This window comes from Solenopsis invicta, chromosome 10 (genome assembly GCF_016802725.1).
Source record: "Solenopsis invicta isolate M01_SB chromosome 10, UNIL_Sinv_3.0, whole genome shotgun sequence".
Classification (NCBI taxonomy): Eukaryota; Metazoa; Arthropoda; class Insecta; order Hymenoptera; family Formicidae; genus Solenopsis; species Solenopsis invicta.
In genome coordinates, this window is record NC_052673.1 from 14,135,027 (window position 1) to 14,151,940 (window position 16,914).

Sequence of the window (16,914 nt, forward strand, 5' to 3'; positions counted from 1 at the left end):
TTTGAATTTTCTATCTACCACATTTCTGTTTAGTTTAAAAAATATGAGAGAAGGAGGATGCAACTATATTCGTATATCTGAGAAAATATTAATACTTTAAAACTGAGACTACTCACATAATTTAAAAGCAAACAAACACACATAGCGTTATATAAATCAATTATTTCAGAATTTGCGCGATCTTCTTTCATTCCTTCGATTAATTTAGAGTTAATCTTCCTTTGATAACAGTGTTGAATATACCTTTCATAATTTAAACTTAAAGAATGAAAAATGATAATCTTTTATTCCTTATCTAACATCAATAAAATTGTATACTAATAGAGTTTTAATTAAGTAAAACCAATTTCAATTCATCATACATTGTAAAACATAAAAGCAATTATTAACGGTGAAATGACTTACAAGGAGATGCCCGAGATCTCACTACTTCGAAATCACAAAATGATTAAGTTCGTCCTAGTTTCAGAAAATTTATGTATTCTTACAAGAAGTAACATTTTCACAAATTTAACGAAAAATACTTTTGAAGAAAATAATATGATTTTTATGTCGCGCGCGCCAATGAACACTTTTTTGTTCTTTACAAAGTGTAAATGAAAAAATCTAAACCAAGCAGACAAATTTCATAAAAAGTATGAGAAGGCCGACGGCTGAAAGTGGTAGCAGAAAATATTTTGAGGGTATCTCGAAAAGAACACAACGCAATTTTTCCTTCACGACCCTTCTCACTCGAGCAACTCCAGCGTGTTTTGTGCTCGATGTTTAAACAAAAGAAAGACCGCAACAAGGGTGTTGCAAGGCATGAAAGCACAGAGATTACATGGTGATGAGGCGTTATGTCGTAAAGAAAAAAAAAGTGCTAAGTCGGCACATCGTAACGTTAATGTCCGTCGTCAATTTTCGTGTTCACCACGGGATCAGATTAGTAAAATTTGACGTGCTTCATGAGAACAGTGAAGCGTCCTAAATTCCGATCCTAAAATATCCATTTCATCAAAAACTAACGGTGCAATAATTTCCCGATATTTGTTTGAATTAATTATAACGGGTGCATGTATACAAAGTAAAAATCCCGATTTTAAACGAATATTTTACGAGAGAAACGTACTGCCTCATCCGTCTTCAATATTTAAATTATTGATAAGTATAAAACGGTATATTTTTAATTATATTATTTTCATAAATGTATATATATGATTTACATATAAATAAATATACTAATAATTTTATTAATTATTTTCAATTGCAAATTAACTTTGTTGTTATTTTAACAGAAGTAATTAGTACATGCATATTTAACTGAAACACAATTTACTTATCTTCAATAATTATAATTTAATTGTAATCGTAATATTTTTAAATTATATAAAAAAAATATTTTTAAATTTAACATGTTTAACATGTTTTCCTAACTTGACATTATTTTTAAACTTCTAAATTATGTTAATTTATTTTGGGATAGCTTAAGTAACTTTTTCTACATTTTAATAAATAATTTTAGTACTGTACTTTGTGTGCATTTATTATTCACAGAAAACAATGATTATTAATGATATAAATTGTATAAACAAATAAAAAAGTTTAAAAATTTTTAGCAACGAGGAACAGAATGCATAAATTTCCCCTGAATTTTCCTCTGATAAATGTTATCCCGTAAAAAACTTTTCTAGTTTTGCAAGCGTAATGAAGGTTTAATGAAAAACGATGGAAAAGAAAAATATCGTCAATCAGCAGTATATAAAAAACTAATTAAGCAAGCTTTGAAAGCCGACCGAGAGATTTACAATAATTAATTTGCACTTCTATTAAACTTTTTTAAATACGCTATCTGTAAATTGATATTAAGATAAGAAATGTTATAAACGTAAATTTGTGAGAGAAATTGTTTTCAATTTACATAATTTACACACAAAATAAATTAAAAATCAATCAAAGTCAAATAAAAACATATCAATATATAACGTAATAACAAAAATTAATTAAACTTAAATAACCAAATTAAATAATTAAATATGTCAATAAATAATTATTGATATGTTATCAAAAATTATTTTTAAAAATAATAAAAGTATATTTTAAAAATCACGTTTATCTATATTTATACATCTGTATGTATACCGAGAAAATCATAAAAAATTACCTACATGTATGAAGTGAAATATTTATATATAAAACGAAGCTTTCAGCGCAGGGGAACTATCGATTCTTAAAACGCTGGCATATCCCTAAAAGCATCCAATCTTCCCCCTAAAAGCAAAACAGCCACACATCCATAACCACAAGAAGCAAATTGCACACTAAATAGTATATATGCACAGCCTCATCGACGAGCCTCCGAGGGATGCAAGAACCTTTAAATAAGCGCAGCGAACAGAGGGGATTTTTTCGAGGATGAAAGCGGACACCGAGGAAGCCAATCCAGAGATTGATCACTCTTAAAAGCATTATCGAGCACCGCAAGGAATGGGGTTTGCTGAAAGGATCTTGATATGTTCTTCACATCATGGCAGAGCACGGAGAAGAGCGCGATCCAGACACTTGATACATCACACATAATTCTACCACATATATGATATCTCATGAGGCTCATCATCATATCAGCATTATCATTATCATCATAATCATCGTTCTTTTTTTTACAATTGCCTGCCAACATGGTTTCTTTACCTTTTTCCGCACCTGTATACGGTCTCCATATATGAGCACCACTCTGTCCTTGCTCTCGTTCGAGGTAAGCTGATAGGACAGGCTCTATGTGATTTTCAATCGATCGATCCGGCATTAACGCCATTATCGATCGCGTTATTCATCGCCACAAATATGTTTTATTTATTTATTTTTTTTTTTTTCATGATCGTTGTCGTCGTCGTCGTCGTCGTCGTCACCAATGGCGGTTTCCGTCCACCGTGTTCCAAGGACGATGATGAAGATGGAAGAATGATGAGGCAGCGCCGATCGTTGTCGATGGGTCCAGACAGCAGCGTCATGATCGTCGTCGCGTTGTCGTCGTCATCGTCGTCGTCGTCGACGTCGTAGGGGGTCGGTGATGGCACGGAAATGATGAAATAGAAGAATTTGATTGATTGACTTTGTGGATTTCGCGCGACTGTGTGTGTCTTTGCTTGTGTTGTTTGTGGGTTTTTTTTCGGTAATTTTCTTAGATCGCGAACGATCGGCGAGTCGATACAGATATACGTATTATTTTCACTCTATATATATGATATATATTTCTCTTCTACTGTTTCTCTCTCTCTTTCTCATTCAATTTCTCGCCCGATTACTCGTACGTATCTGCCGCTTTTTTTTCTCATTGCGTTTCTCTCTCCCTTTTTTCCGTCGGAGAGAAAAATGTATTTATATACATAAATCTTTTACCTTCACTCTGGTTACTCTAAATTGCATCTGCTTTACGCCGATAGATGAGCGTAGTCTCAGCTCTCGTTCGCAAAGCTCCTTTCTAGCACGTTACACATAATAACTTTTTTGCCAACGCATTGCGTTCTCTAATGCATTTCTCGACTGTTTACTGTAAATCGCTCATGCGTCGTGCGACACGGCGCCGGCGGTGTCGTATTTTCACTTATTACTTTTTTTTATTCGCTATATTTTTTTTTCTCTGTTCGGTCCGGTTCGGTTTTAATGTCGTTTACAGTGCACGAGGGGACTTTTCAGAACGAGGCCTCGACGAGGTAAGTGCCATCCATGGCGACTCCCGTCTGCCCACCCTGGGACCCGGACACTTGGGCCCTTGTAGCCGGGATGTACTGACTGTACGCCTGCTGAAATCCACAACCACAAGCACACACTACATTGTTGCACGCTAGGTACACCTACGCTAATGCTTTCTACGGACTCCCTTTAAACTTCCATCTACTCTCGCGATCGATGTATGTGTGTGTGTGGATGGATGTGGAAATGAAGCTTTAATAGAGAGATCTACCGCGCCATGTTCTCTTTCTTACAACACTATTCTTCTTTATCTCGCTCGCACCGCGAGCCTTTCATACGAATAATTTGTACTCGGCCAAAAAGCAATTAGCTTATTACACTTTAATACATTGATTTAATTCGTGATACATAGTTATCGGTTATACACGTTGCCTCCGAGCTGTTTATTTTAACTGCTGTTTCCTGGCAAAATGCAGTCTCGATATAGATTTCCTAATTATTGCAGCGAATAATCGTAAATATATTATCGACAGCCTATTTTTGCTTGAAAACTCTCTTTCGCACATAATGCATTTTTGTATTGAAATAAGAATAGAAAATAACATCAGAAGAAATTCTTCCATACTTATCGCAATTTCTGTTTCCTAACAATTTCCATTACCCTATAAAATGGAGTATTTAATATTCATTATCTCAAGTATCGTAAATCACGCCGAATTTAATGTAAACTCATCGTGAACGTGCGTGACAGTAATATTATGTACGAGCCTCTCGATTTCCTTGCTCAACCTTCCGTGCGTAATAAAATTAGATTCCAGCGATTTTCGAAGGATCATATATAGCGTGGCACCGACCGTAAAAACCGATGGGCTTCGTAGCGTTTCGACTGATCCAATAACCCCCGGGAAAGCCTGCGAATTGACGAAGTGACGCGCATACCGCGCGCATCATCGGCAAAAACGAATTAACTTACAAACGCCGATGCGTCACAATCCCCTCGAACGAGACAAACAATTCGAATTCGTAATCCGAATGCGTGTTTTCCGCGCGGGAAACACGGCAAAGCGGGGAAACTAATGAGCTGCCGACAGGCAATGTGATTTTCAGCGCAATTATTTCCCGACAAATTGTCGTCGCGATAACAGGTGACCGAATGCGCGAACAAATAAGACAACGCGGACACATGTTTCCTCGATATTCGAACGATTAGGTTTCATTGCGAAACTATAAGAGAGATTGATTAATAATTATGTACATATAAATTAATACACATATTTACACAAAGTGCAACTGGAAAAATGAGAAAAGAGTGCACGTTTCGAATACACCTTGTGCTGCGAGACAACGACGAAAGTACGAAACGAGCAACGATAGACAAAACAAAGTTGGGAGTTAAAGAGAGACGATCTGTACCTGTGATTAATTAATTCTTACCTTACAATAGGAAGAAATAGTTTCTACGGGACATTTCACAAATGTTTATGTATGAACACAAAATACACAAACAACCGTTAGATATATATGTACACGTGAATTGTCGTTTGCTTCATTCAAACACGATTTGAGTCAGAGTCAACGAGTTAATCGCGTTTGGAAAGGAAACAATCACGATGCACATTAACAATTATTTTCGAAATGCATTACATTTTGCGATTTGTTCTGAGTAATACTTTCAATATAAAAAAATTATTATATGCTTCCAATAAAAAGTAACAACAACAACCGTAAACATGAAGATACAGAGCAATAAGTTTACATCAGAAAACGTGGTATTAAAGCCACTGCGTTCATTAAAGAAAAAACCAATGATACAATGATTCATGTTTATTTATGAATGTCATGAGCATCAATTAAGAAAAAAAACATCATAAAAAAAGATTTTGTGTTTTGGTAACTTTCGTTACTACTAGTACGTTCGCGATGGCTAGAGCCGCTGACAATTTGCGAATTGTCCTTAACGATTGATCGAAACTGTAAAACGATGCTCCCGATGCTTATAACCGATCATCGTACCTGTTGGACGCCAATTAATCAATGCGAATTGACGGCGGAATCGCAACTTGAATAGACGGGACTGAGAATCTTTGCAAGTTATTAACGAAGAGAGAAGCGCTCGATTTCTACATCGATTAATCATCCGGGTCGGCTGTAATCGACGCGGCTCGACGGGATAACGAATAATACGTAATTAATCTTGCTCACTGTGACGGGATAAGATTTCGGGCCGAAAAGAAGCTGTTGATATAGAGTATATACATATACACAAGTATAGTTATATACAGAATATAAGACGATTATACAGAATGTCGCAAAATCCATGACGCCGAGCTAGAAAGCGGTCGATCTTTGATCGAAGAAACGAGTCGAGACTATAAGCGCGGTGAAGTACGAGTAACGTCTAAATAATAAACTGCAGGAAGTGTAGGGCGCATTGTGGGAAGGATTCCAGATTTTTTTAAATAATGTGCAATAATAATTAATTCGTATTAATTAATGATCCAAAAACAATAAATTAATAATAATATAAGGAATTTTTGAAAAATCTCTTATTTCGTGAGAAAATAATCACAAACGTGAAACAGCCGACGCGTAAAAGAGAAGATGTTTTCTAAAATGTTTGCAACACTTTGCGACGCTCTATATAACCGACATGTTTATATCAAATGCATCCAATGCACTTGTAGCTAGAAATACTTGAGATAGAAACGGAGAGAAATGTAACGCGCGTATAAATACAATCTTTGACATCTATGCGAAGTAATAACAATTCTGCGATTGGACATGCAATTACACGGCCAGAGATATTTGGTACGAGATATGTACAAGCTAGCGACTGCTCACGCGAGAATGTGAGTAAATTCGGAGTTGTAATCATACATTACGCATTTACATGTGTTGCATATAAATTAAGTGACATGAAATTGATACATCGAGGAAGAAATTCGGCACGCTCGAGCGAGTATTTTCAACCAAGCGGATTTATAATTTCGTTATCATCAACGATAATTTTGATTCATCTCCAAATAATAGAATAGCACTTAAATAAATTAATCTCGTGACAAATGTCAATCAAGACAAAATCATTTTTATTAGAATAAGCCAATATAAAATTAACTAATAATACCAAAGTAATTTACAGTAATGTGTATGTGAACGATTTAATTTTACACTTCATAAATATCTTATTTACAAAATTAATAATATATATTCATTTATAAATATAAAAAAACTCTAATTTTTCAGACTTTCAGTTTTCTAAGTTTCTGAAGATAATTATTTCATTTTAAAGATTTTAATATTGCGCAATTTAAATTCCTTTATTCTTAAATCTAAAGAAATCAACAGTTGATTAGACTTATATTATTATTTATTAGTGTTATATTATTTTACATATTCTATTAATCATTATAATAACGTTGATGTTTGTATATCGGATTACTTAGTTTATTCGCTCCTAATTTTTAATATAAAAAAATTCTTTGAACATGTATCAGATTTCACATGCCTCAAGCATATTTTATATTGCGTTGTACACATAATTACAAAAAATGAAAATATTATTTTCAAATAAAAAAATCTATACAGTCTGCTAATTGGTAAATCATCAAAGTTATCGAGTAAAGGACGATATTAAATTAAAAATACTCGATCGAACGTGTTGGGCTCCTTTGTCACATGGTTAACAATTAATAGTAATAGAGTCTGCCGGGGACGAAGATAAAAAAGACGGTGCTCGTTACTGGGTCGATGACGAGTAGTGGATCGACGGAGCTTTTTAGAACGTACACTTAAGATTCAATTTTGTCTTGCCTGGCTGATCTGAAGTGGGTGCTCCACTACAGGCTCCCGCTGTTCCTTCGGCTATGCATTATTCATAAAAGCAACTCGTGTTACATTATAGCGTGCATAATGCGCCGGTTAATCCGACGCGACGTCATCGCCGACGTCCGCGCGAGTCCTGATGACTTTTTGAGCGGAAGTAGAAAATTATAAATATTAATGCGCGAAAATCTCGTGATACGATCTATTAACTCCCGAATGTTCTCATAGAAAGCGCTATTCGCCAACGGTGATCATGATTAATCGCGTGGATTTTGAGGAACCGAAAAATCCGTTAAACGTAATGACGATACCATTACCGATATTACAACGTCATGGTAGAATTGACGTTGAAGATCGACAAATCCACCGCGTCAACTTTTTGCCGACTTTTTCTCAAAGTTCTCTACTTTTCGGTCCGAAGAGATGGCGATGTATTTGTACGCGACGAACTTTCGCAAAGAAAACTTAATTGAATTCCCATGTCCGGGAACACAAGAAATTCTCATGAAGGTTTGCTTCGGATGAAATCCCCCCCCCCCCTTCAAACTATATCAAAGTTTTACGTTCAAATCTTCAAAAGTTGAACCATTCTTTTTATTGTAAATGATCTTGTTTTCCTTGTTCTAGTGATATTTCGAATTTTATCAATAATCTTCAAATTGGTCAATTTATGCTTTTTTAATTTAGCACTTAAACAAATACATAAAATTATATGAACAAGCATAAAATTTATTTTTCACTTATTCATATAATATTATATACTTTCGTACAGTATGATATCGTAAGATATCGGGAAAGAGTAGATAATAATACGTGAGTGTTTTTAAAAATTAAAACAAACTAATTGCGTAATTAATAAAAACGTTATCAATGCTAATATTAAAAGCATGATAACATCTCTATGATCTCTATTTACGCCTTAGAGTACCACGAAACATCGTAATTTTTATGTAAAAGATTTCAAAAAAATTGTATAGCAAACAGTTTTTTGCATCAATTACATAAACGTACGTAAAACTGAAGCAATTGTAAATTCATTGCACATTTTTAAATGATATTCGTGGCACTTAGAAAATTATAGACGTTTCTAATAAATTCTATTTCGTTCTATACATAATATAATGTTACTACATGGAAAGAACAATTTTACTGGTATATAGAGATCTAAAAATAATTATGTTGAACCAAAAAAAATTATATTAGACGTTTAAGCTAGTTTCTAGAATATCAAAACTTTTTGTAACAATATTATCATGCCTCAGCGCCCTACATAATTATTTAGGTCCAACATAAAATTATTCGTTGAACTATATTTAATTAAATTTTTATATCTCTCTTTCTCTCAAGTCGGTCCTTCATAATGATGTCCACTTAAGCACTTCTAAGCACGTTTAACATATTTGTTCATGCTCCATGACTGCCTTCGCGAAAGTACTAATCTCGATGGTTCGCCAGTGCTTTTCGAGAGATGGTGATCAATAAAAATATTATATGTTCTTGGTGGATTTGCAGTTGGATTTTTGGCACAGAAAGCAGAAACTCTTACTCCACGATCACCGTCAAATTTTTAGATACTGCAGTAAAATTGTTCTTTCTGTGTACTTAAAGAGAGGAAGAATAATTAAAGCTCTCTACATTTCCTTCTCCTAACATTAAAATATAATACTCAAAAATAGCCTGAAAATAATAATCTGTATCGGTAACGTAATTTTCTTTGAAATTAAGATCATAATAGCACATGGACGTTTTATATGGCTCTACGATTTATGGACTCACATGCAACTTTCTACATGCTTATATATAAAACTTTACGCCGCACGTGTTAGACCAATTTGCGTTGCAAAGTACTTGTGTAAAGACACGAGGCCGTGGGCCGTGTCTTTCAAATCTCACACTCCTTCGTTATGTATGTACTCATATGCTGAATGACGCCTGTTGGCTTTAAGTTCGTCATAACTTTTCGGGCATCTTAAGCAGCGACATTTATAAAAGGTGCAAGATAACTAGAACTTTTTACGTTAAAATGCGTTTTTCTCAAGTATCAACTGTATAATAATAAGACGGCTCTATTTAAAACTAACGTACTGTGTTTTTGCAGATGACGTGTACTTAAAACCGGTGTATACGCTATTCTTTTATTACAGCTGTTGGCAATGCCAATTCGTACAAGTCCTGTTTAAAAGGAAAAATAATAATTGAGAAATTTTGTAGCAATAGTTTGAGATTTCAAGATATGTTTTTAATCAATATTCAGAAAAAAAAATTAAAAAATAAGAAAAATGCCTCGTGTAAAAAGATAAAAACTTTCAAAAAGCAAAGTTTTATTCATTGTTGCAGTAAATTTTTTAATTATATTGAAAATACTTTATTGAAATAACTTATAACTTATAAGATAATACTTGTGGTTTCAAAATCATCATGGAATAATAGCCTCTTTTAGCTTTTTAACATTTTCTCAAAGATTTTAGTTTCAACAATCAGTTATTTTTATAATTAAAATTTAATTTCAGATATCAAGACACAAATAGTCGTTCATCATTATGCAATCATTAATTTTCAAACTACAGTTCTTAAAATCGTCGAATTATGTATATTCCGAAAACCAAAGTTTCACGTAAATTGAAGTAATAAAGAATGCATTTTGTTGCTATCATTTGTTATTGTCGGTAATCACGTAAAACGCAATGTAAATAGCACAGGTAGGAATTACAGAATCGATATTTTACGTCGCGCAACACAGAATTGCTCATAGCGGACAACCGAGACATAATGCGGCTGCTTATTGTTACCGTTAATAGACTCGGATGCGGTTAATTATCAACCTGATTGCTGTCCAACTTGATTAATTGACAGTTTCTAAGTACACGAGAATAGTAGAAGTTTATATTAATGCTTCAAAACGCGCGCACATGCATAGAGAGAATACCCAATATTGTTCTAATTCTAGCATAAGGAAGTATTGAAATAGGTTTCGATATCAATAAACGATCGACGTATTAGTGTACAGATTGTTTCAGAGATTATACGTTATACAAATTTTTAAAAAAACATTTCTCCTTAGCGAATTTCATTAAATCTATTAGCATATACACGCGCGAATGTTACGTATTGCATGAAATTGCATGGAAGTTAGATTTTTAGAATTATTTTATTTTACATTTCTTTTCTCTTTAATTTATATTTTGCTCCAATTAATTAATAAAAATATTTTTATATAATAAACACTACTCGAAATGAAAATATACGCAAATGATAAATTATTACGCAATTATAAATTACAAAATTCCAAATAACGCAACATTGATATTTCAATAATTCCAAAAGTTGCAATAACGAAAATATGTCAAGTGTCGATTTTGATCGGACGATTTTATGCGCAACGGATTTCTTCGAAGAATCGTCAGTGAGTGGAACAAAAAGCGTGCCAGCGAAGATGGAGCGGTGAACATTAGAGAAAAGCTCAAATAAAACGGAGCTTAATGAGTTCGCGAATTAGCAAGGCCGTCTGTCGTCTTCTTTGTGTACTCCTCATCTTATCATTCCTTTAATCTCACTCTTTTCACCTTCGCCCCTACGGAGAAGATTAACAAGAATTTTTGTTACTAGCAGGTTGATCGAAGGTTGATCGAAGAGTTTCGCTCTAATTGAAACGCTATCGCGGGCCGTCCGAAGGAAAACGAATATCACTCGTCCGATTCTAACGGATGAATTATTCACGTGCTGCGTTCGCATGACCAGCGCCTGCCTTCAGAATTCCCTGGACTTTTCACGAGCGATTAAATTGACGATGCTCGACGGAAAGACGAACATCCAGCTATTTAATTAATATCGGTCCTTGAAGAGGCAAAGGAAGCCTTTGGCCAGTAAATCTGATTTCGATCTTTCCTGACGATTTAATCTACCCAAGTTACTTTTTGATATATGTAGTGCCTAAGTCTTTTAGTGCGTTAGATGCACCAATAAAAGATTTTTCGTAAAATATTGAGTTTTCTAACTGATACGAATCAAGCTAATTAGAACTCTAATTCTTATTCAAATGCATCACTTATATTCATATTTATTAATATCAAAGTACTGCACGTAATACTGGCAAATTAAGTCCAATTTTTTTTTTACATATTCACACACGCATTATATAAAATTACAACATTGTCTACATTGAATATCTAACAGAAGAAAAAGAAATAAAAGTTCAATATCGTCTACTAAATTAGAACGTAATATTAATTTATTGGACCATTCTCTGTCGATTAAGGCTACCTCTTGTAAAACAATTTCCTAACGCTGAAATTAGATGCCGCGGTATTGTATTACCGCTGACATTACTGCGATTAAAATTAATTTGTCGATCAGACTTGTGTACACGTGCGTTTCTGACGCGACATGTATTCGCAATGCATGTATTCTCACTGTAGGTATAGGTGGTCACGTGCGGGTTGTACCAGGCGATCGATCATCGTTTTGCAACGTGGGTATGCCACTTGCCATTCAACGTGTACAAACTGCATGCCGCGTACAGATATGCAAGCCGCACGCGACTTGTATGCAGTCCGCGATTGCCGACTGTATAAATAATCGCGATCGTATTAATCTCTCCGAGGTATCGAGAGCGGATAAATCCGCTGAACGCTCGAAATGTGCTCGCTCGTCAATGTTCGAATTGCCTGGCTCAGTTTCGACTGTGCCGACGTAAATCACGTATCCATGTATGCAAGCGCGTAATGTGATATTGACAAAAAAAAACAAAATAAAAGGAAAAGAGAAAATTGTATAACGTTATACATAAAATAATATCAATGCTCTTACGTTAGTGAATTGAGACAAGTCTTGTTCCGTTGGGCTCCGTGTGCCTTTTGGTTTTCATACTTCATTACTCTTGCACATAAATTCACAATCTCTAATTATATATGTCGCGCATCGCGTGATGCATTCGAAACTATAAATATAATACAGGTATAACCGGGAAAATGATACCTTTGTGTAAAATATACGCGTCAGAGTGCATCTCATTTCCTCAGTCGATGCTAAAGCCTTCTGGCTAATAGTTGCTATACTTATCCTTTACCTTGACTAGAAATTATCTTTACAACATACGTCAAATAAATTAATACATGACGGAAGGAGTGTGAATTCTGAAAGGCACAAAATTAAAATTTAATTGATCATTGTTAATTGCTTAAAATTTCAAATGTATATCAAGCAAACAATTTAGCATCCGTTAATATACAAGTTCTTAATTTTACTATATATTAACTCATTGTTTCCTCGTTCACTAACTACAAAACAATAAATCAATTTAAATTTAATCGAAAAATTGATTGTTTATATATTATCTCGATATTTTATAACAGATTAATATATTTTCTTATATTTTTATCACAATAGTTGCGATATGATTGCCGCTTTACAAAAGTATATAGGGACATGGTCGAACCTACTTTCTCTATCCTACATTACGTGGCATAATTCTAAGGTCAGGGCTGTAGTATCAACTTGAAGTCGATAATTGTGCAAGGATGACCATACGCGGTTATATACAGCGACTTGTAAAAACTCGTGCGAACTCGCGTACGGACAGCGATTTTCTTGTCAAACGTTCATGTATTTTTGACTCGCTGCCAGATTAACATTTTCCACCATATTTTTTTCATACTGATAATTGCCCATTATAATTAGCGATATTGATTTCCATTCCTTCAATAAATAACTTTTTTATATATTAACCCTCTCCCACGTTATACGACATGATCAGCAATGGTTAATAATCGTTTATTGCATTTAAAAGTTTAAGAAAGAAATGAGAATAACACCTCCCAATCGTCAAATATCGATCTCTTATTTTGGTACCTAAATAATAATTCGTTGTTAATAAATATTAATAGTATTATCAACATAAATTATGCGCGTGAAAATGTTTTTAATATATCATAATCTTGTATAAAAAAGCCCATGCAAATATAAATATCACATCCGATATCTTATTTTATATTATAATCTATATACACATAACGCGTACGTGGCGCATGTATACATATTATTATAATAATAAATAAATCAAAGTCATCACCTCTCTTTCACTTTCACTTAGCAATATTGCATTAGACGCTTTCATATTTATTCTAATCTTAATGGTCTTTATGTGACAAATGTGATATTTATATTTATTGAAAAAAAAGAATTGTGTGAGGAATGAAGGAGTTTGTTAAAAAAAATTCCAGTTTCTTTATTTTCTTGATTCTGTTGATTTGATTTTTCATCATGTCACGCTTAGGCCGCGATATAATGGGAAAAGTAATCACATTATCGAAAGTAACAGACCGTTTTGGAATGTGGCAAGTATGTCGTAGATAAAATATAACAAGGGTCGATCGGAAACTTCGACGGTGCGTAAGCATTATTAAGATGACGATCTGCAAATCAATTTTAACGTAACGTAAAATCTCACATTAAAAAATATAATTTCAAACGCTGGCGAAGTTTGAAAAATGCTAGAGAGACTTCTAAAAAAATTTTGAAAAACGGAAATATTGATTTAACAATAAATTATTAGAATACGTGATAGTTTCATATCTATATATTATATTTTTCAAGAAATCATGTGGTAGGCGTCCCATTTTCATTTTTTCCTGACAATCACACGTCGGTTCGCGATCGACCCTTAATCGCCACGTAGAATCGATTGCATGACGATGAATGACATCGATACGAATCTCCGCGTAAAAAAAATAAATAAATAAAGGACGCGCAACCGTATTTCCCTGTGAACCGATCGCAATGGAAATACTACCGTAGACTGGCATGCGTCACGAATCACGGGAAATAATCAGAAATGAATTCTGTTCGAAATCAAAGGGTGCCTATGTGATGTCCGAATGATTAATAACATCGCAATTAAGTTCCTCACAACAAGATAATAATAACAATCCATATAGTCTACTTAAAAAAAAAATTGAGAATGTTAAAAATTTTAATTCATTATAGCTTTTTGTTTTAACAATTGTTTAAAACTTTATATAAACAATATCTAAACGACATTACCATCGAGATTGTCGTCAAAGTTCACAAAAAGTTTTTAACTTAATTTGTATAATAAGGCAATAATCGTAAGAAAGAGGTAGAAAGAAAAAGTTATTCTGATTGGATGATATCGCAACTTCGAACTCGCAAATTGCCATTTCCCTGCTGCAAAGGAATATTATGAATTGCGAAAGAAATTAAAGTCTCACAAAAGTAGGACATTAGAATCAAAACTTTTACGTTTGATCTTCAACGCAAGCCAGTCTTCGACAATGAAATTAATATTAATAAATATTATATATATTATATGTACAACTCGCACCGTGCGAGCTCCATTGTTACCGGTTGCATTATCGCTGTCGATCGAAAATTAATCGTAATAATTCGAACGCTTCCTCGTTATCGTCGAGTCTACCAACAAGGGAAGAATTCGTTCAATCTTAAAGCTAATTTTCGGGCAGAATAATCTCATATCTATTGATCAACCCTTTTGCCACCTCTAGGGGATTTAAATTCGAAACTTCGTTCTTTCATTCGTGACGAATGTCGGCACATTGACAAGGAAAAGTTCCGGAATTCTATACGCGATTTTCTGCCACTTTCGGAATAAGCTGTCTATCTCAGCATTGATTACGTCATTGCTGAGATATTGCTCATGGTATCGCTCATGGTATTCGCGATTTCCAGCTCTAATAGCGATTACTAGCGTCACGTAGATTTTAGATCGAAATGCGAAACTGTTTATGAAATTCTTATCTTAGGAGTTAAGTATAAATCTCGCCCACCGAGGAAAATAGTAAAATACAATCTTAACATTAATTGTTATCTCAAGGCCGTATATTTGTCATTACAATTTATTTCATGGATGCGTGATATATATTTTTAACGTTAAAGTCAATTTAGAGATGAAATCGCAATACGTGTGCAAATTTTTTTTTTTTTTTTTTCAAAAAACTATCGAAATTTCTGTAAATTCTGATTTTATTGCGAAATTGGAAATTCTAAAATCACTTTGCGCTTAATTTCCTTTTATTTACAATATTTGCTTAATAATTAAACGTAAATCGATTTAGAGGACAGAAGATTTACTTCGCGTTTCGATCAAACGTTACACTAGCGTGTTCGCAAAAATAGCAATTATGGTTTCTATGAATAATAAAATACGAGCTAGATTTGTCTCGACATATCGATTGGCTGCCCGTTCGTGAATCAGCCACGTCGGATCGGGTTTTGCGGTTGAACTTTCGGCGCGGCGTACTCGCGTTAGGCGGAGTTCGGTGGATTTTAATGGAATGGGGTTTATATAGATTGAGTTTACGGATTATTAATACGAGCGATTATCAGACGAGAGCGGGGACGGGCGCGAGCTCGGGGCAGGGACTCGATGCAGCGATATATTATGTCAAGTTTATCTAAAAATGGAAGACATGGGACACGGGGCTGTGTGCGGAGAAACACGTTCCGCGAGAGATGGGGATCGATAGTTTCTCTGGAAGACGGGTCGATTCTATCGGACCTGGATCTGCTATAGATCTAACTGTAAGCGCAGCGACGCGCAACCTTCACAACTGTCGTTCCTTTTTTCTTCACTTCTGCTGTTTTTGCACGTTAATTTTAATTACATATATGCAATAATTATTAATTATAATTTCATTAAAATTGTTAATTAATAATTATATGATATATTTTATATGAAACAAATAGCTTAAAAAAAATAAATAGAGGTTTAATTCACTGAATCCAAGTTTGTAATATTATTACTTCATTTTAAATAAAATCGCAGATTAAATATAAAGCAAAGGATAAAGTTAATATACAACAAAAGTTATAATTGTGTTGCAGTTAAATATAAAAGTCAAATCAAAATAAAAAAATAGCTGTTAAAATAAATATTTAATTCTTTTATTGAAATTATAAAGTAAAGGTCGCGTGTCGCTGACTTACGATATAATCGAAAGAAAAAGAGCGATCTTTCTACATCGATCTTTCTATATCAGTAGAAGGCAAAGGCATCCTATGAATCAAGATCTCTCATAGATCTACATGGAAGAGAAAGAAATGAGCTTCACTAAATGATATTTAGACGATTTCAACGGAAGACAACATTTCAGATCAAGAATAATACTTTTACATCGACTTATAATATGATCGACATAAAAGGGACAATAGGGATTTAAGGAAAAGAAAGAGAAACAGCGTAAAAAAAAACAATAAAGAAAATTTGCGAAACAATCGAAACATTAAGGAATTATTTATACATTCATAGGCCTATTTTAAGCAAAGTTATTTTAAGCAAATTCTTAAAATCAGATGTTGTAAAAGACCTAAATAAATCTTACAAAATTTAGAATTAAATGGAGAAATTTAAATTAAATTAAGATACGTTTGTAATTAAAATTAGAT

At 33.8% G+C, this 16,914-nt stretch overlaps 1 protein-coding gene across 10 annotated transcripts in view; it reads right to left on the reverse strand.

Annotated features, from left to right (window-relative positions):
* The window catches only part of LOC105197075 (potassium voltage-gated channel protein Shal), a 124,998-nt gene that overhangs the window by 25,196 nt on the left and 82,888 nt on the right, over positions 1-16,914 (reverse strand). For 3 of the 10 annotated variants that reach the window (XR_005575685.1, XR_005575684.1, XM_039454283.1), the window contains exon 5: positions 2,671-2,754. The exons of 5 other annotated variants lie outside the window; for them this stretch is intronic. Coding sequence is in view for 2 of the 5 variants with exons in the window: in XM_039454283.1 (XP_039310217.1) it covers positions 2,671-2,754 (84 nt within the window). In the remaining 3 variants the exon portion in view is untranslated. Of the gene's footprint in view, positions 1-2,670; positions 2,755-2,827; positions 3,783-7,482; positions 7,534-16,914 lie in introns of those variants that run through there. 2 more of the 10 variants (XR_005575686.1, XM_039454284.1) reach the window with 2 other exon arrangements.